Here is an 18,934-nt window from a genome sequence, read left to right as displayed (position 1 = left end):
CATGTTCCAGACAGACAGAACACCCTCCACTCTCCTCCTGAGTCCATGTCCCAGACAGACAGAACACCCTCTTCTCTCCTCCTGAGTCCATGCCCCAGACAGATAGAACACTCTCCTCCTGAGTCCATGCCCCAGACAGACAGAACACCCTCCTCCTGAGTCCATGCCCCAGACAGACAGAACACCCTCCTCCTGAGTCCATGCCCCAGACAGACAGAACACCCTCCTCCTGAGTCCATGCCCCAGACAGACAGAACACCCTCCACTCTCCTCCTGAAGCCATGTTCCAGACAGACAGAACAGCAACACAAGCAGAGCTACAGCACCCCTCATTCTGAAACAATGCTTCTTCAGATATGACATAGTCTACAGAGCTCAGTTCCCTTCCTTATACACAGAGAACACACATCGTAGTGAACCACAACATGGGACACAACCTGCACGTGTTCTCAAAGGTGAAGTCTAGACAATAAAACCAAAGACTGGTAAAATACAATTGAGAAGGTGTTTCCTTAAAACTCCTTTGGCCAACATCAGGTGAAATGGCAGAGCGCCAAATTCAAATGAAATTACTATAAATATTAAACGTTCATGAAATCACAAGTGTAATACATCAAAATAAAGCTTAACTTGTTGTTAATCCAACCAAGGTGTCAGATTTCAAAACGGCTTCCAGCACACAAATGCATAACAAATCATTTTCAACCAGGGAGTTGCGACACGAAAGTCAGAAATAGCGTTATAATATGCCTTACCTTTGAAGATCTTCTTCTGCTGACACTCCAAAAGGTCTCAATTACATTGGTCCTTTTGTTTGATAAATTCCTTCTTTATATCCATAAAAACTCAGTTTAGCTGGTGCGCTTCAGTCAATAATCCACTCGGTTTGCCTCCTTCAAATTGCATACAAAATTAATCACAAACGTTACCAATAAACTTATCCAAACAAGTCAATCAACGTTTATAATCAATCCTTAGGTACCCTAATACGCAAATAAACAATACAATTTAATACGGAGAATCGTTATAGTCTTTACCGAAAATGGGAGCCACTTAGAAAAACTACAACTTCTCCCTAATTTTTCAAAAAACCAGCCTGAAACTCTTTCTAAAGACTGTTGACATCTAGTGGAAACCCTAGGAACTGCAATCGGGGATGATTTCGCCCTATTATAAAAGTGCCAGGCATTGAAATCAATATTCTTTTGTTTGATGGTTTGTCCTCTGGGTTTCGCCTGCCATTTCAGTTCTGTTATACTCACAGACATTATTTGAACAGTTTTAGAAACTTTAGTGTTTTCTATCCAAATCTACCAATTATATGCATATCCTAACCTCTGGGCCTGAGTAGCAGGCAGTTAACTTTGGGCAGGCTTTTCATCTGGACGTTAAAATACCACCCCCTATCCCAAATAAGTTTTGAAAGCAGGTCATTTCGATCAATGAGGCTACGAGACTGCTTGTTGTCATTGTCTGTCATTTGCCAGTCGCCAAGGTCATCAGATTTCAGGTTGAAAACATTGGTCCAGATAACAGAGAGGGTGCTAAGATGATAGGACCTGAAGGGGCATGGACACAGAGCCAAACCCAGAGCAGTGTACAGAGAAGATATCTACTGTGCCCTCCAAACTTATTTAAATTAGACTAACGTACAGAATGTCACCTTTTATTTCTTATGTTGGTCCTGTGTGTGTCTCAGCTGGTAGAGCAAGGCCCTTACAATGTCACGATTGTGGGTTAGTTCCCGCTGGGGCCACCCATAAGACAATGTATCCATGCACTACTGTAAGTTGCTTTGGATAAAAACATCTGCTAAATGTCATAGTCTATATTATTAGAGCGAAGACGTTAATTAGGGAAAAAGAGTGCAAAGTTGTCTGCCCAAGTTATTGTACCGATCGAGCATGCATGCATTAAATTGCTGAAGAGGAGACTGAGGTAAAACAAACATTGAAAAGCGGTGTGATAAAAGCTGATCAAGGCATCGGTGTCCAAAGACCTACCTTTATTTGACCTTGATTATTTAGCCAATGAAATTGCTTCATAATAAAGCAACAACAAATAAGTTGATATCTGTCCAGATACCGGAGGGCGCTGTAGTTCATCTAACTCTAGGCCACCACCAAGAAGACTATTTCCCTCTAGAGCTCCCTACTGTATGTCCTTGGATCCATACTGATAAACAGTCAGTCAGATACCAACACTACCAGATGGATAGTAACATTGCTGGTAAACAATTTAGTTATATGGGTGATTTCATTGGCATCTAAGGGGGCAGAGTTGTACTTGTTTTTCCCCCCAGATGAAAATAAACAGGTTTAAGGTCTAATTAAAAGGTTAAAAAACTATAAGGAGTATGGTATTGAGGTAAAGCGTGAATTAGAATTAGAGTTTTACTTGGTGCTAATGATAGGTACATTTGGGCCTTGTTGTGGACAGACTATGCCATGACTATATAATGTAACCTAATCATCCATCCCAAACCTTCCTCTCCCCTTCTTCCCACCAACCAGAAACACTGAGCTCCTGTCATGTTGAACTAATTAACGCATTCATCAGGATGTCATACAGACTGTAAAACATAAATAATACAAAAGTTCTGCTTTTAATGATGCATTTATTAATACGGGAGTCATTTTGGCTCCAAGAGGCCCTGACATACAGACACTTTACTAGAGACCATTACAGCGTCCATGATGTTCTCACACTGTGAAGAGCAGGAAGCCACTGAAGATGTTGTGATTATTTGAGTTATCATAGAGCCGGTTGCTTGCAGGGATGCGCATGTACACCACGTCTCCCTCCTCCAGCTCTAGACTGACTCCATTAGACAGTGTCTCATAACCGCCAGCATTATATCCCTGACTATACATGATTTTCTGTCCATTCTTATACATGTATGCATAAAAGTAAAACGAGGTCTGGACACTCATGGCAGTGAAGCTAATGTAGTAGAGTCCTCTCACTGGTGCTGTGAAGACACCTGTATCAGAGGAGAGTAAAGAGGAATCAACACAAATCAACAGAATGCCATTGGCACCTGATAGCTAAACAAGAAAAGTTAACTTTGTAGCTACAGTAAGTACCAGACTACTTAACCTCCTAGCCCAACGGCCATAAGAGCGACTGGCCTCAGAAGCACAGGCTTACGAAGGAGGGTTTGGAAGGATGGCCACGCAAGACTAAAGAGCGACAAATACATATCACATTTGCAAGGAGCATTCAAAAAGGGACAAAGAGTTGGTTTGAAATCAGGCCAGAGATCAGTGAAAGTAGACTACCTGTAGCTGGGTTGTAGGCCTTGCCAATGTTTGAGAAGATTTTGGTGTATACCAGTGTGGTTTCAGCAACAAAGGGTCCAACAGTTCCTGAATCAGTCAAACCAGCAGAGAAGGCCACCTTTGGCCTGTCTGCGAACACAGGAAAGATAACATACAGATTGAATGACAGACTGTACTTCTAGTATTCTCAAGTACACAGTGAAAACTGTATTACACCCTCTGGCAAAAGATTAAACGTTGTTAATAACCCAAATCCAGATAGCTGATGTTCTGAAAGAGCTGCAAAATCTGGACCCCTACAAATCAGCTGGGCTAGACTATCTGGACCCTCTCTTTCTAAAATTATCTGACGATATTTTTGCAACCCCTATTACTAGCCTGTTCAACCTCTCTTTCGTATCGTCTGAGATTCCCATAGATTGGAAAGCTGCCGTGGTCATCCTCCTCTGCAAAGGGGGAGACACTCTAGACCCAAACTGCTACAGACCTATATCTATTCTACCCTGCCTTTCTAAGGTCTTTGAAAGCCAAGTTCACAAACAGATTACCAACCATTTCGAATCCCACCGTACCTTCTCCACTATGCAATCTGGTTCCAGAGCTGGTCATGGGTGCACCTCAGCCACACGCAAGGTCCTAAACGACATCATAACCACCATTGATAAGAGACATTACTGTGCAGCCGTATTCGTCGACCTGACTAAGGCTTTCGACTCTGTCAATCACAACATTCTTATTGGCAGACTCAACAGCCTTGGTTTCTCAAATGATTGCCTCGCTTGGTTCACCAACTACTTCTCCAATAGAGTTCAGTATGCCAAATCGGAGGGCCTGTTGTCCGGACCTCTGGCAGTCTCTATGGGTGTGCCACAGGGTTCAATTCTCAGGCCGACTCGTCTCTGTATTCACCAATGATGTCGCTCTCGCTGCTGGTGATTCTTTGATCCACCTCTAAGCAGACGACACCATTCTGTATACATCTGGCCCTTCTTTGGACACTGTGTTAATTATCCTCCAGATGAGCTTCAATGCCATACAACTCTCCTTCCGTGGCCTCCAACTGCTCTTAAATGCAAGTAAAACTACATGCATGCTCTTCAACCGATCGCTGCCCGCACCTACCCGCCCGTCCAGCATCACTACTCTGGACGGTTCTGACTTAGAATATGTGGACAACTACAAATACCTAGGTGTCTGGTTAGACTGCAAACTCTCCTTCCAGACTCATTAAGCATCTCCAATCCAAAATTACATCTAGAATCGGCTTCCTATTTCACAACAAAGCATCCTTCACTCATGCTGCCAAACATACCCTCGAAAAACTGACCATCCTACCGATCCTCAACTTCGGCGATGTCATTTACAAAATAGCCTCCAACACTCTACTCAACAAACTGGATGCAGTCTCACAGTGCCATCCGTTTTGTCACCAAAGCCCCATATACTACCCACCACAATGCTCTCATTGTCTGGCCCTCGCTTCATACTCGTCGCCAAACCCACTGGGTCCAGGTCATCTACAAGTCTCTGCTAGGTAAAGTCCCCCCCTTATCTCAGCTTACTGGTCACCATAGCAGCACCCACCCATAGCACGGGCTCCAGCAGGTATATCTCACTGGTCACCCCCAAAGCAAATTCTTCCATTGGCCACCTCTCCTTCTAGTTCTCTGCTGCCAATGACTGGAACGAACTGCAAAAATCTCTGAAGCTGGAGACTCTTACCTCCATCACTAGCTTTAAGCACCAGCTGTCAGAGCAGCTCACAGATCACTGCACCTGTACATAGCTCATTTGTAAATAGCCCATCCAATCTACCTCATCCCCATACTGTATTTATTTATCTTGCTCCTTTGCACCCCAGTATCTCTACTTGCGAATTCATCTTCTGCACATCCTACCATTCCAGTGTTTAATTGCTATATTGTAATTACTTCACCACCATGGCCTATTTATTGCCTTACCTCCCTTATCCTACCTCATTTGCACATGCTGTATATATATCTTTCTACTGTATTATTGTCTGTATGTTTGTTTATTCCATTTGTAACTCTGTGTTGTTGTATGTGTTGAACTGCTTTGCTTCATCTTGGCCAGGTCGCAGTTGCAAATGAGAACTTGTTCTGAACTAGCCTACCTGGTTAAATAAATGTGACATATTTTTCAAAAACAACTAAAAACATGTATGTATGTATGTATGTATGTATGTATGTATGTATGTATGTATGTATGTATGTATGTATGTATGTATGTATGTATGTATGTATGTATGTATGTATGTATGTATGTATGTATGTATGTATGTATGTATGTATGTATGTATGTATCCGTGTTGCAGAGTGAAAACAGCACAATGCTAAATGTTGGAGCAAGAGCTTTGAGTGAGATCTCAGGGAGAGTGATGTCACCATATGATAGAACTCTTCTACTGTGGCAGATGTGACATTTTTGGGAGTAGGGGGGAGCTGAATACAGCCAAACTGGGAGAGAGTAGAGAAGCTTTGTGGTGTTTGGATAGATTCGAAACTGAACAGAGCAGGCAAATCAACTGCTACATTTTCAATTGTGTGTGTTGTAGAGTTTAAACTGAACTGTGACATCACCCTCCTAAGATTGAAGACTCAACTGTGGCTCTCAGAGAGACAAGCTAATGTTTTGCGAGACGTGTGTATGTTTGACGCAGATGTCAAGGCAATCATCTGTTTTACCTGCAGTTGCTCTCTTCAGCTCCTCCACCTGGCTCTCACTAGCACTCAGTCTGGTCTCCAGGGCTGAACAATCATTACAAAGTCAGGACTACTCTTATGTATAATGCATTTCCTATGAACAGTAAGGTTAAGTACAGTAGCGCTTTTAATATACATTATGTAAACATACCTGCAAGATACCACATATTCCATAGAATTATTACAAGGTAAAGAAATATTCAAGGATTTCTGTCATTTAGGTGAACTATCCCTTTTTAACAACCAGTAAATCACTCTTACTTATTACCTGCATTCTCAGCCTCACTGGCTGTCACTCTGTCCCCCATGGCTGATAGTTCAGCAGCTTGGGCTAAATTTATGGAAACATAAGCTATTCAAGTTTATGTAAAACAGGTGAGTAATAAGCATAATCATTCAGATAAGCAATATAGAGAATGACCTGCATTCTTTGTCTGAAGCTCCTCCACCTGGCTCTTACTGCCACTCAATCCAGCAGTCAGGTCTAGAATGATAGAAGAAATATGAAAAACAGTTCATGTTGAACTTTGTTCTGATTGTGGAAAGAGGTGCCTGCAAAAAAAAAAAAATCCCAGGACAGGAAATATGGCGGGACATTGTTGAGGCCTCATGTGCCTCTTGGCGTAATAAGGCCTAAGTACCTAAGTGCCTTACAAACTATACTGAAAGAAACGTCCATCCAGAATGTTAAATGTTCATTATTTCCACTTTCGCTGACAACAAAATGTAACTTCAGTTGACTGTTGAATGTAAAAGCAATAAATAATAAGCTTAAATGACCTGCATTCTCTTTCTCCACTTCCTCCACTTTATTCTTGGTGAGCATCAGTGCCACCCTAAGATCGGTCACTGTGTTTCTCTGCTCCTCTGCCTCACTGGCTGTCACTCTGACCTCCATGTTCCTCAGCTTCTCGCTCTGCTCCACCACAGTGGTTCCCAGGTTGTGCACCATGTCTCTCAGCTCCTTCATCTCAGTCCAGATGTCAGGCGAGGTGGTCGTCTGTTTGTTGGTTTTCTCTGAAGCGTCAGTCATTTGGCTCTCCATCTGAACCTCTCTCACCCTGCTCTCTCTCCCTGCACTGTGTCCCTGTTGAGTGATGTCACTCTCTCGGACCCCTCCACTCTCCTCCCGAGTCCATGCCCCAGACAGACAGAACAACAACACCAGCAGAACAACAGTACCCCTCATTCTGAAACGATACCTGTTCCGATATGATACACTTTATGAGGCTCAGACCCCTGACTCATATACACACATCTCAGTTAAGCAGTACGTGTACAAGAGACACGTCATACTCAGTGGAAAAATACTAAAGCCATAAGGATGTTCCGATAACAATTTTTTTTAAATCAGAAGTTTCAACACAGCAGTTAAATCGATGTTGCGTAAGACTGTGAGAAGTCTGCAACTGCAGTGATCTCATGTCTCAGTACAGTTTGTACTTGGGTCACTTTGACATTATTCCAACGAATGATTATGGATATAATCGGGGAGGGGACGCTGATCCTAGATCTGTACCTAGGGGAACTTCCTCCCAGAGTTTATGATAGGTGTGACTGGCCATTGTCAGATCTCATCCAAGTAGGTTGGATCTAAGCATTATGGCGAAGGTCCATCGAGCACTCTAGGCAAAGGGAAGGTTAAGCCCTACTGCTTCTCCACCTATCCAGTGTTTCATCTCTGCATTCTGTAAACACAGAAGGGGATGGAGGGGTCAAGGGACCAAGAAAGCTGATAAAGAATGAGTGCAAGGCAATGAGTTATAAATATATTATAGAAGTGAACTTGCTTTGATCTGTCTAGCTACCTGGCTGTCTGCCCCCTGCAGAGGTGAGCTACATCAGACACTCATTGTAAATGCTTCATGTGTGAGATGTGTGTACAAAAACACCTAAACAAAAATAACTTTGTACTGGGGAGAACCCCAAAATGGTTTGAGGACTGGGGTACCCACAATGCATTATAACGGGAACGTTGTTGTGACGTCATGTTGTCGCGCTAGAACTGCACGACCCAACAAGAAGCCTGTGGGTGGTGGTCGGTTCGTTCAGCCTTTTTATAGTAAAAGCAACTGAACTAACTAGCACGCTAATTTGGATTAGCCCTACCCAAATCAGTTAATTAAGCCCAGGTAAGCACCATTTCGCAAGCTTTTGGGGAGCTAGCTGCTACTAGCCAGCTAAGGGCATGCTAACGAAGCTGAGATAGAACAAGTAACGTCAAGATGGTTCAACGTTAGCGTAGCGAAATTGCCAATAGCTTATAGTGAATTGTAATAAAACAGCAAGTAAACGTTCGCTAACTAGAAGTGTTGATACAATAATACAGTGCATTCAGATAGTGTAGACCCCTTGACTTTTCCCAAATCTTATTACGTTACAGCCTTATTCGAAAATTGATTAAATTGTACCCCGCCCCCAATTCTACACACAATACCCCATAATGACAAAGCCAAAGGGGGAAAAAATGATTTTTGCAAATGTGTAGAGAATACAAACTGAAATATCACATTTTACATAGGTATTCAGACCCTTTACTCAGTACTTTGTTGAAGCACCATGACTCTACAAGCTTGGCACACCCGTATTTGGGGAATTTCTCCCATTCTTCACTGCCGATCCTCTCAAGCGCTGTCAGGTTGGATGGGGAGCATCGCCTCAGACATTTTCAGGTCTCTCCAGAGATGTTCGATCGGGTTCAATTCCGTGCCACTCAAGGATATTCAGAGACTTGTCCCGAAGCCACTTCTGCGTTGTCTTGGTTGTGTACTTAGGGTCGTTGTCCTGTTGGAAGGTGAACCTTTGCCCCAGTCTGAGGTCTTGCACTCTGAAGCAGGTTTTCATTAAGTATCTCTCTGTACTTTGCTACGTTCATCTTTCCCTCGATCTGGTGAACAACATCCCCACAGCATGATGCTGCCACCACCAAGCTTCACCGTAGGGATGGTGCCAGATTTCCTCCAGATGTGACGCTTCGCATTCAGGCCAAAGAGTTCGAGTTTGGTTTCATCAGACCAGAGAATCTTGTTTCCCATGGTCTGAGAGTCCTTTAGGTGCCTTTTGGCAAACTCCAAGTGGGCTGTCATGTGCCTTTTTACTGAGGAGTGGCTTCCATCTGGCTACTCTAGTATAAAGGCCTGATTGGGGAAGTGCTGCAGAGATGGTTGTCCTACTGGAAGGTTCTCCCATCTCCACATAGAAACTCTAGAGCTATGTCAGAGTCAACATCTGGTTCTTGGTCACCTCGCCGACCCTTCTCCCCCGATTTCTCAGCTTGGCTGGGCGGCCAGCTCTAGGAAGAGTCTTGGTGGTTCCAAACTTCTTCCATTTAAGAATGATGGAGACCACTGTGTTTTTCGGGACCTTCAATGTTGCAGAGATTTTTTTGTACCCTTCCCCAGACCTGTGCCTCGACGCAATCCTGTCTCGGAGCTCTACGGACAATTCCTTCGTTCGCATTGGCTTGGTTTTTGCTCTGACATCCACTGTCAGCTGGAGGATCTTATATAGACAGGTGTGTGTCTTTCCAAACCATGTCCAATCAATTGAATTTAACACAGGTGGACTCCAATCAAGTTGTAGAAACATCTCAAGGATGATCAATGAAAACAGGATGCATCTGAGATCAATTTTGAGTCCCATAGCAAAGGGTCTGAATAATTATGTAAATAAGGTATTACTGTTTTTTATTTTTAATACATTTGCAAAGAATTCTAAACCTGTTCGCATTGTCATTATGGGGTATTGTGAGTAGATATCTTTTTAAAAATACATTTTAGAATAAGTCTGTAGCAGAACAAATTTTGGAAAAAGGGAAGTTGATTATCCCTTTTATACCATGGTTATAATTGAACACGTTTGCTGCTAGAAATGTGTTAAAACATCCAGTTGAAATAATGCACGCTCTAGAATGCCCTTCAAGTATTCAACAATGCCATAGTATAATTAAGCAATAAGGCTTGAGGGGGTGTGGTATATGGCCAATATACCACTGCTAAGGGCTGTTCTTAGCTGTGGTATATTGTCCAAATACCATAAACCTCCGTGGTGCCTTATTGCTATTATAAACTGGTTAACAACGTAATTAGAGCAGTAAAAATACATGTTTTGTCATACCTGTGGTAAATGGTCTGATATACCACGGCTGTCAGACAATCAGCATTCAGGGCTTGACCACCCAGGATATAATGCTATTATAAACTGGGTGGTTTGAGCCCTGAACACTGATTGGCTGACAGCCGTGGTATATCAGACTGGATACCACGGGTATGACAAATAATTTTTACTGCTCTAATTACGTTGACCAGTTTATAATAGCAATAAGGCACCTTGGGAGTTTGTGGTATGTAATCAATATACAGAGGCTAAGGCCTGTATCCAGGCACTGCGTTGCGTCGTGATAAGAACAGCCCTTAGACGTGGTATATTGGACATATATCACACCCCCTCGAGCCTTATTGCTTTAAATAACGCACAGTATATCAGCACAGTAGAATTCGATGGCTAAGTTCATTCTTAGATGTTCGAGCTGCTTTTGAAAGCAAAAGGTTAATTGAAAACATTATTTTCGTTGCTGAATTAGATTTTCATAATAGCAAGCTAGGACTGATGTTTTGGTTAGCTGAACTAGCAAGTCTTTTTGGTTACCATGTCTACTCTAGCTACTCTAGTAAACTAGCTAGCTACTAGATGTTAAACACATTCATAGCAGCAAATGTGTTAAATTATAGTCAGGGTATGAAAGGGATAATGAACTCGGGGCTCTATGCGTTCTCTAAAAAAAAATATGCAACTCTGGAATTTTAGTTCACTCCTCTAGCGAGTCGTGGAACACACCTCCCACGTCGTTCATTATTTTCCACAGAACTCGTTGATTATACCTTACATAATGCACACTCTAGAATGTTCTTCAAGCCAATCAGGAGTATTCAACAATGCCGGAGTATTCAACAATGCTAGCGAAAATGTTCTAGATATCTAGTTGGCTAGACATGATTTGTGTCATGCCGTAACTAGCTAGCCTGCGTTAGCGAACAGTAGCTAGCTAGATGGCCGAGGAGAACAGATGTGTGGAGACTGGCTGCTAGCCAGTTAGCTTCCACTAAACCTTCCAGGGCATGACACAAATCATGTCCAGCCAACTAGATATCTAGAACATTTTCGCTAGGTAGCCAACGCTGTCTAACTAGCTATGCGTGTTTTATGGTGACTGAAAGAGTCAAACCAGTAACTTTACCACAGTGTTGGTTTTGTACTTCCTAGACTGATGTATATCACATCATTAATGTGTTGTGCAGTTGAGAAACCCGGCTATAAAATAAGCAGTAATACGTGTATGATGGCTACCTGATATGAGAATGTGTCTAACTGAATCCTGCTACTGTTTGGCTTCTCTCCTGTCCCCTCCAGGAGATTTGTAGAGGCCAGACTGGCTATGTCTGAGCCCTAAGGCACAGCAGAGCATCCCAACTGGACCACTACAAGTAAGACCTGCTAGTAGTAAGCCCATATCTAACCAGGGCTTGGGTCAGTTCCAATGCAATTCAGTCTATTCAGAGAGTGAATAGCAATTCAGTTTCAATTCCTCTCTAAATAGAAATTAAATTGACCCAATCCATGATCTAATGTGGATCTTATATTCTGCTATTTGTTTATTTTTAAATGTTTTATTTAACCATTATTTAAGTAGGCAAGTCCGTTAAGAACAAATTCTTATTTACAATGATGGCCTACCAAAAGACAAAAGGCCTCCTGCGGGGACGGGGGCTGGGAATAAAAATATAGGACCAAACACACATCACGACGAGAGACACTACAACACTACATAAAAAGATCCCTAAGACAACAACATAGTGTGGCTATGTATTTTTCCCTGTCAACATTGTGAGTTGCAGCCCAGTTTATTCACTCACACGCTGCAGAGGGTCAATCAATTGAGACAAAAGCCATTGTGTCCCTTAAAGAGAGGAAATAAAATGACTGTGACCAGTTCTGAGAGCTGACCGTCTCCCTCTCCCCTACAGTGCAGTGAACCAAATGGGTCGTTGTGTCTTTCTGTTCCTGCTGCTACAGACCCTGCAGACATTGGCCGAAGGTAGACATGAAGTATATCTACCGCTCTCTCATATGGACATTTGCTTTGCATGTGTGTTAACTCTCTCCCCTTCTTCTCTCTCTCTATTAGATGGCCAGTTGCTGTGTGTGTGTGAGGGCAGCGGCTGCCTCAACTCCCCCCAGTGCGAGGGCTCTCAGTGCTACTCGTCGGTGGCGGTCAGTAGCCATGGGGCCGTAGTAACACGGGGCTGCCTGCAGGGATCAGAGAAGACCCGTTTGATCTGTTCTACGGCCTCCTCCCTCAGCCATGCCTTGCTCTGCTGCTCCAGCTTCATGTGCAACCGCAATACTACCGCCAGCTCACTACTGCCCCTCCTCGCTACAGGCGGGAACTGCACCCTTTAAACTACTTTTAAGAAAAGCAAAGACTTTTGCTTGTTTCATGGCATGCTGGGTCCAGTTATAGTGATGTAACATTTTCTCTCTCCCTCTTCTGCCTTTCTCTCCCTCCAGCTCCAGAAGAAGAGCCTGTGAGGTATCGTGTGGAGACTCTGGCCCTGTTTGTATTGGGTCCAGTAGTGATCCTTACCCTCCTGTCAGTCCTATCTGTGTTGGGCTGCAGGAGGCTGCACCACGGCAGGCTACAGCGACTACAGGAGTTTGACCCAGAACAGGATGCGATTGACGGACTCATCACCTCTAATGTTCGGGACAGCACTCTGGCTGTAAGAAGAAAAGACTTGTATGAGTTTGTTTGTGTGTATTTTATAGAGAGAACCCTGATGACCTCTGTCTCTCCCCCACTTCTCTCTATAGGAGCTGTTGGACCACTCCTGTACGTCAGGCAGTGGTTCAGGCCTGCCCTTCCTGGTCCAGAGAACTGTGGCCAGACAGATCAGCCTGATGGAGTGTGTAGGTACGTAGAATCACAACACATACAACAGACAAACACATACAGTGGGGCAAAAAAAGTATTTAGTCAGTCACCAATTGTGCAAGTTCTCCCACTTAAAAAGATGAGAGAGGCCTGTAATTCTCATCATAGGTACACTTCAACCATGACAGACAAAATGAGAAGAAAAAAAATCCAGAAAATCACATTGTAGGATTTTGAATGAATTTATTTGCAAATTATGGTGGAAAATAAGTATTTGGTCACCTACAAACAAGCAAGATTTCTGGCTCTCACAGACCTGTAACTTCTTCTTTAAGAGGCTCCTCTGTCCTCCACTCGTTACCTGTATTAATGGCACCTGTTTGAACTTGTTATCAGTATAAAAGACACCTGTCCACAACCTCAAACAGTCACACTCCAAACTCCACTATGGCCAAGACCAAAGAGCTGTCAAAGGACACCAGAAACAAAATTGTAGACCTGCACCAGGCTGGGAAGACTGTATCTGCAATAGGTAAGCAGCTTGGTTTGAAGAAATTAACTGTGGGAGCAATTATTAGGAAATGGAAGACATACAAGACCACTGATAATCTCCCTCGATCTGGGGCTCCACGCAAGATCTCCCCCTGTGGGGTCAAAATTATCACAAGAACGGTGAACAAAAATCCCAGAACCACACAGGGGGACCTAGTGAATGACCTGCAGAGAGCTGGGACCAAAGTAACAAAGCCTACCATCAGTAACACACTACGCCGCCAGGGACTCAAATCCTGCAGTGCCAGACGTGTCCCCCTGCTTAAGCCAGTACATGTCCAGGCCCGTCTGAAGTTTGCTAGAGAGCATTTGGATGATCCAGAAGAAGATTGGGAGAATGTCATATGGTCAGATGAAACCAAAATATAACTTTTTGGTAAAAACTCAACTCGTCGTGTTTGGAGGACAAAGAATGCTGAGTTGCATCCAAAGAACACCATACCTACTGTGAAGCATGGGGGTGGAAACATCATGCTTTGGGGCTGTTTTTCTGCAAAGGGACCAGGAAGACTGATCCGTGTAAAGGAAAGAATGAATGAGGCCATGTATCGTGAGATTTTGAGTGAAAACCTCCTTCCATCAGCAAGGGCATTGATGATGAAACGTGGCTGGGTCTTTCAGCTTGACAATGATCCCAAACACACCGCCCGGGCAACGAAGGAGTGGCTTCGTAAGAAGCATTTCAAGGTCCTGGAGTGGCCTAGCCAGTCTCCAGATCTCAACCCCATAGAAAATCTTTGGAGGGAGTTGAAAGTCTGTGTTGCCCAGCAACAGCCTCAAAACATCACGGCTCTAGAGGAGATCTGCATGGAGGAATGGGCCAAAATACCAGCAACAGTGTGTGAACCTTGTGAAGACTTACAGAAAACGTTTGACCTCTGTCATTGCCAACAAAGGGTATATAACAAAGTATTGAGATACACTTTTGTTGTTGACCAAATACTTATTTTCCACCATCATTTGCTAAAAAATTCATTAAAAATCCTACAATGTGATTTTCTGGATTTCTTTTCTCATCTTGTCTGTCATAGTTGAAGTGTACCTATGATGAAAATACAGGCTTCTCTCATCTTTTTAAGTGGGAGAACTTGCACAATTGGTGGCTGACTAAATACTTTTTTGCCCCACTGTATAACAGAAATGTAAACATGGGTTTTGTAATGAATGAGGTCTCTCTCCCCATGTCTTTAGGGAAGGGGCGTTATGGAGAGGTCTGGAGGGGTCAGTGGCAGGGGGAGAACGTGGCTGTGAAAATCTTCTCTTCCCGGGACGAGAGGTCATGGTTCAGGGAGACTGAGATCTACAACACAGTGCTGCTGAGACACGAGAACATACTAGGTGAGTAGGAGTCCATCTCTCTCTCTAAACCACATCCAGCTCCCACATGCTGTATTGGACACAAGCACACAACAGCATATTGAACAATGTTAAGATATGATCTGATAAGATATGGTCTTATCATATACAGTGCCTTCGGAAAGTATTCAGACCCCTTGATCTTTTCCACATTGTTACTTTACAGCCTTATTCTAAAATGGATTAAGTCATTTTTCCCCCTCAATCTACACACAACACCCCATAATGACAAAGCAAAAACAGGTTTGTAGAAATGTTTTCACACACAAAAAAGGTGAGGTTGGATAGGGAGCGTCACTGCACAGCTATTTTCAGATTTTTTTGGTATCCCAGATCTGTGCCTCGACACAATCCTGTCTTGAAGCTCTACAGACAATTCCTCATGGCATGGTTTTTGCTCTGACATGCACGGTCAACTGTGGGACCTTATATAGACATTATGTGCCTTTCCAAATCATGTCCAATTAATTGAATTTACCACAGGTGGTCTCCCAAGTTGTAGAAAGATCTCAAGGATGATCAATGAAAACAGGATGCACCTGAGCTCAATTTCAAGTCTCATAGCAAAGGGTCTGAATATGTATGTATATAATTATTTTATTAATACATTTGCAAAAATGTCTTAGCCTGTTTTCGCTTTGTCATTATTGGGTATTGTGTGTAGAATCCAATTTATAATAAGGCTAACAAAATGTGGAAAAAGTCAAGGGGTCTGAATACTTTCCGAATGGCCTGTAAAACCATTGCAGGTGTTAAAAAATCTCCCGCCGTACTCAGCAGCAGCACCTTGTTAAAAATTCCCGGGGGGAACCCAATGGTAATATTAAAATAAGTTATTAGTTAAGATATTTGACCTCTCCGTTTCCTTCCAGGCTTCATGGCGTCAGATATGACGTCTCGTAACTCCAGCACCCAGCTCTGGCTTATCACACATTACCATGACAACGGCTCGCTCTACGACTACCTCCAGAGGGTTCCCGTGGAGACGGGGGAGGGCCTAGCGATGGCGACGTCGGTGGCGTGCGGTTTGGTGCACCTGCACACGGAGATCTTCGGCACCGAGGGGAAGCCGGCCATCGCTCACCGAGACCTGAAGAGCAAGAATATACTGGTGACCAAGGAGCTACGCTGTTGTATAGCTGATCTGGGTCAGTACTGTGTGTGTCTGAGTGTCTGTCTTTACATGCTACTAATTAGCGTCGGTACTTAAATCCAATGTGAAAGAAATATGTCAGAGATTGATAGATGCAGAGCCATATAACAAAAAATAAACTGGGCACCCACAGTCACACACAGTAGCCATTTTGTGCCAGTACTGACCAGTTTCTCTCCTCTCCCCCTGTTCCCTACAGGCCTGGCAGTAACCCACTCCCAGTCAGACAACCAGCTGGATGTAGGAAACAACCCCAAGGTGGGCACCAAGCGCTACATGGCTCCTGAGGTGTTGGATGAGTCCATCCAGACAGACTGTTTTGATGCCTATAAGAGAGTGGACATCTGGGCCTTCGGTCTGGTGCTGTGGGAGATCGCTAGGAGAACCTACAGCAACGGTGACGACTAATAATGTTTTTATTACCTAAAATAGTTCAGAAACCTCTGACGTCAAGTGGCTTCCTCTCCTCGTCCCCTTTCCTTCACCTAGCCCCTGTAACCCTTGACCCTAACACTAGATGTCCTCTTACCCCTGTGATCAGGTATTGTGGAGGAGTACAAGCCTCCGTTCTATGACCAGGTGCCTAACGACCCCAGCTTTGAGGACATGAGGAAGGTGGTGTGTGTGGAACAACAACGACCGTTCATCCCCAACCGCTGGTTCTCCGACCCTGTGAGTATGACCACTACATGACCGTTAAATGACCACACACACTGGTACCATGACCTTAACGGTAACACTACATTAAGGTCATCCGTTCTCAGGTTTCTGTGTTTCAAACCCTGTCTTCTCGTGTATCAACTTACAATGACCCTCTCCATCTCTCTCCCCTTCTCCTCTTTCTCTGTCTCCCTATCTCTTTCTCCCCCCCCACCCTCTCACTCTAGACCCTGTGTGCCCTGGTGAAACTGATGAAGGAGTGTTGGTACCAGAACCCCTCGGCTCGCCTCACAGCTCTGCGCATCAAAAAGACCCTGAACAAGATCCATAGCTCCCTGGAGAAAGGAAAGAAGTTGTGAGGAGAGGAAAGGAGGACGACTGCCAGAGGAGCGATAGAAAGAAGGCAGGAGAGTAGAGATGCCAGATCAGATGGACACAGCTGCTGCTACTGAACATGAATGTTGATATCCTTATTGGCTGAATGCTGAACTGAACTACTTGGTCACTCCGTGTGAGAGATGGTGTTACCATAGCCTTACCCTGCTTTAAAGGCCTGTACACGCTGCAGGGGTCAAGGCTGGGGCTCAGACCCTCTACACACACGCACTTCTGCCCATTTGTCGTTTCAATGTTCAGCCAATCATATTATGTTGCTCTACTCAGACAATCAGATGTGTATTCCAATGTAGCTACACACACGAACAAAGACACACACAATCTTGAGTTCAGTTACACAGGAACAGAGCCAATAGGATCAAATGAACGCTGTGGTTGTGAACTCTATATTAAAATATTTATGTAGTGTGCTTTATGTGTAGGGTGGGACTATGATGATTTGTAATGTTATGATTAGGAGTTGGTCTTGGTAAGGGAAAACTGATTACATTACAAGGAAACTTTATGTACCCATGTAAATGCAGATTTTTGGCTGGTAAGACATTGTGTATTTACAAAGGAAGTCAGGAGACATGCCTCCACATGCTTTGAATTGTGAGCTGTGAATGCATTACAGTTATAAATATTGGAACCACATACTGATTCAGTATTGTATGCTTTGTAGAATTCCACCCAGTGCTCTTGATTTACTTCAGACCTGCGCCATGTTGGCAGAGTTTTCACCTTGACTGGTTTCAAAAGTGAAAAACTCTCCCAACCCAGAGTGCAGCCTTTGAGGCCCTAAGCCAGATTTGGTTGTGGGGCCCCCCACCTTGCGACTAAACATTTTATTGGCCCCCCCTCTTTACGGAGGAGAGAGAATGTTTTTTTGAATGTGATTTTCCTGTGTAGTAGCTGTTTGGAATTTCAGCCTGTTTTGGTGGAAGTTTCAACCTTCCATGGTGACATCACCATGTGGTAAATGTGTTAATAGACCAATAAAGAGTTCCAAACCTCTCCCAATAACACTTTTAGTTTTCCACTCAGACAGTGCTAGTAAAGTTTTTTTGCTTTAGAAAGTGCTCTTGCTAAGAAGCTATTTTTGACCATTTTAATTAAACAATCACAGGTACTTAAAGGGATCCCTCTGTATTTGACCAATGAAGCCCTTTATCTCCCTCCCCAGAGTTGGATGAACTGGACACCATTTGTATGTCTCTGCATCCCGTATGAAGTCAGTTGGAGGTAATCTCGTGAGCCAATGCTAACTAGTCTAAGGTATCTACTAGCAGGTGCTAATTCTAGCTAGCAATCGCACTAACGCTAGTTAATAACTTCCTTCAAACGGCACGTAGACACGCATGGTATCCACGAGTTAATCTGACTGGGGAAGTAGAAAAGGTATGGAATTGTATTCACTCACTACTGTAAATCGCTTTTTGTCATCTAGCATCTGCTAAATGACAACAAAAAGGGGGGCTTATTGCCAAAATCCTGAAGTATGCCTTAAATGTTACCCAGAAATGATTTGATATTGATATATAAACGGCTGGATTGGACCTCCGAAGTTTGGGGCAGAGAGAAAACGGAAACATTAACACATTTTGCCAATTCCTGTAATTCTACACTACACTATTAACACGTCATGTTAATATGATATCTGAGTGAGAATGACAAACAAAATCAATGGGGCCCCCCTGCATGTGCCCTGTCGGTATTTGGCCATGTTTAGATAGCTGGCTAGACTAGCTGACATGGTTAATTGAGTGACTGTCAGCGACTGACATAAGAGATAAACTGCTGTTGCGCAACAACATTTCTAAATTGCAGCTGGTATATTCTACTATTCTTACTCTCAATAGTAAATTGAGACCCGGCTGAGTTTCTGTTTTGGGGGGGATGC

At 43.6% G+C, this 18,934-nt stretch overlaps 2 protein-coding genes across 2 annotated transcripts; one reads left to right on the top strand and one right to left on the bottom strand.

The window, feature by feature from the left end:
• Positions 1–2,600: 2,600 nt before the first annotated feature.
• Positions 2,601–7,294, bottom strand: LOC109890088 (uncharacterized). Its single transcript, XM_020482040.2, has 6 exons — positions 6,785–7,294; positions 6,426–6,488; positions 6,273–6,335; positions 5,987–6,049; positions 3,282–3,410; positions 2,601–2,983 (listed from the first exon to the last, which is right to left on the bottom strand). Exons 1-6 carry the CDS (start codon positions 7,191–7,193, stop codon positions 2,703–2,705), a joined length of 1,008 nt encoding a protein of 335 aa, XP_020337629.1. The 5' UTR covers positions 7,194–7,294; the 3' UTR covers positions 2,601–2,702.
• Positions 7,295–7,994: 700 nt separating this feature from the next.
• LOC109890561 (activin receptor type-1-like) lies at positions 7,995–18,163 on the top strand. The gene is made up of 11 exons (XM_031824259.1): positions 7,995–8,136; positions 11,414–11,487; positions 12,028–12,098; positions 12,189–12,443; positions 12,572–12,783; positions 12,875–12,974; positions 14,679–14,825; positions 15,716–15,991; positions 16,196–16,393; positions 16,538–16,668; positions 16,884–18,163. The coding sequence occupies exons 3-11, from the start codon at positions 12,041–12,043 to the stop codon at positions 17,013–17,015; spliced, it is 1,509 nt and encodes a 502-aa protein (XP_031680119.1). The 5' UTR covers positions 7,995–8,136; positions 11,414–11,487; positions 12,028–12,040; the 3' UTR covers positions 17,016–18,163.
• Positions 18,164–18,934: the final 771 nt, after the last annotated feature.

This window comes from Oncorhynchus kisutch, linkage group LG5, assembly GCF_002021735.2.
Source record: "Oncorhynchus kisutch isolate 150728-3 linkage group LG5, Okis_V2, whole genome shotgun sequence".
NCBI classification, from domain to species: Eukaryota; Metazoa; Chordata; class Actinopteri; order Salmoniformes; family Salmonidae; genus Oncorhynchus; species Oncorhynchus kisutch.
This window is presented reverse-complemented; position numbering and strand designations above follow the sequence as displayed.

Coding starts and splice junctions, on each gene's coding strand:
- LOC109890088 (XM_020482040.2), bottom strand. CDS start 7,193: ATGAGGGGTACTGTTGTTCTGCTGGTGTTGTTGTTCTGTCTGTCTGGG. Junction 6,336..6,425: donor GCTTCAGACAAAGAATGCAG/GTCATTCTCTAT, acceptor CCATAAATTTAG/CCCAAGCTGCTGAACTATCA. Junction 6,050..6,272: donor CAGTGAGGCTGAGAATGCAG/GTAATAAGTAAG, acceptor ATGATTGTTCAG/CCCTGGAGACCAGACTGAGT.
- LOC109890561 (XM_031824259.1), top strand. CDS start 12,041: ATGGGTCGTTGTGTCTTTCTGTTCCTGCTGCTACAGACCCTGCAGACA. Junction 12,784..12,874: donor TTCGGGACAGCACTCTGGCT/GTAAGAAGAAAA, acceptor TTCTCTCTATAG/GAGCTGTTGGACCACTCCTG. Junction 16,669..16,883: donor ACCGCTGGTTCTCCGACCCT/GTGAGTATGACC, acceptor CTCTCACTCTAG/ACCCTGTGTGCCCTGGTGAA.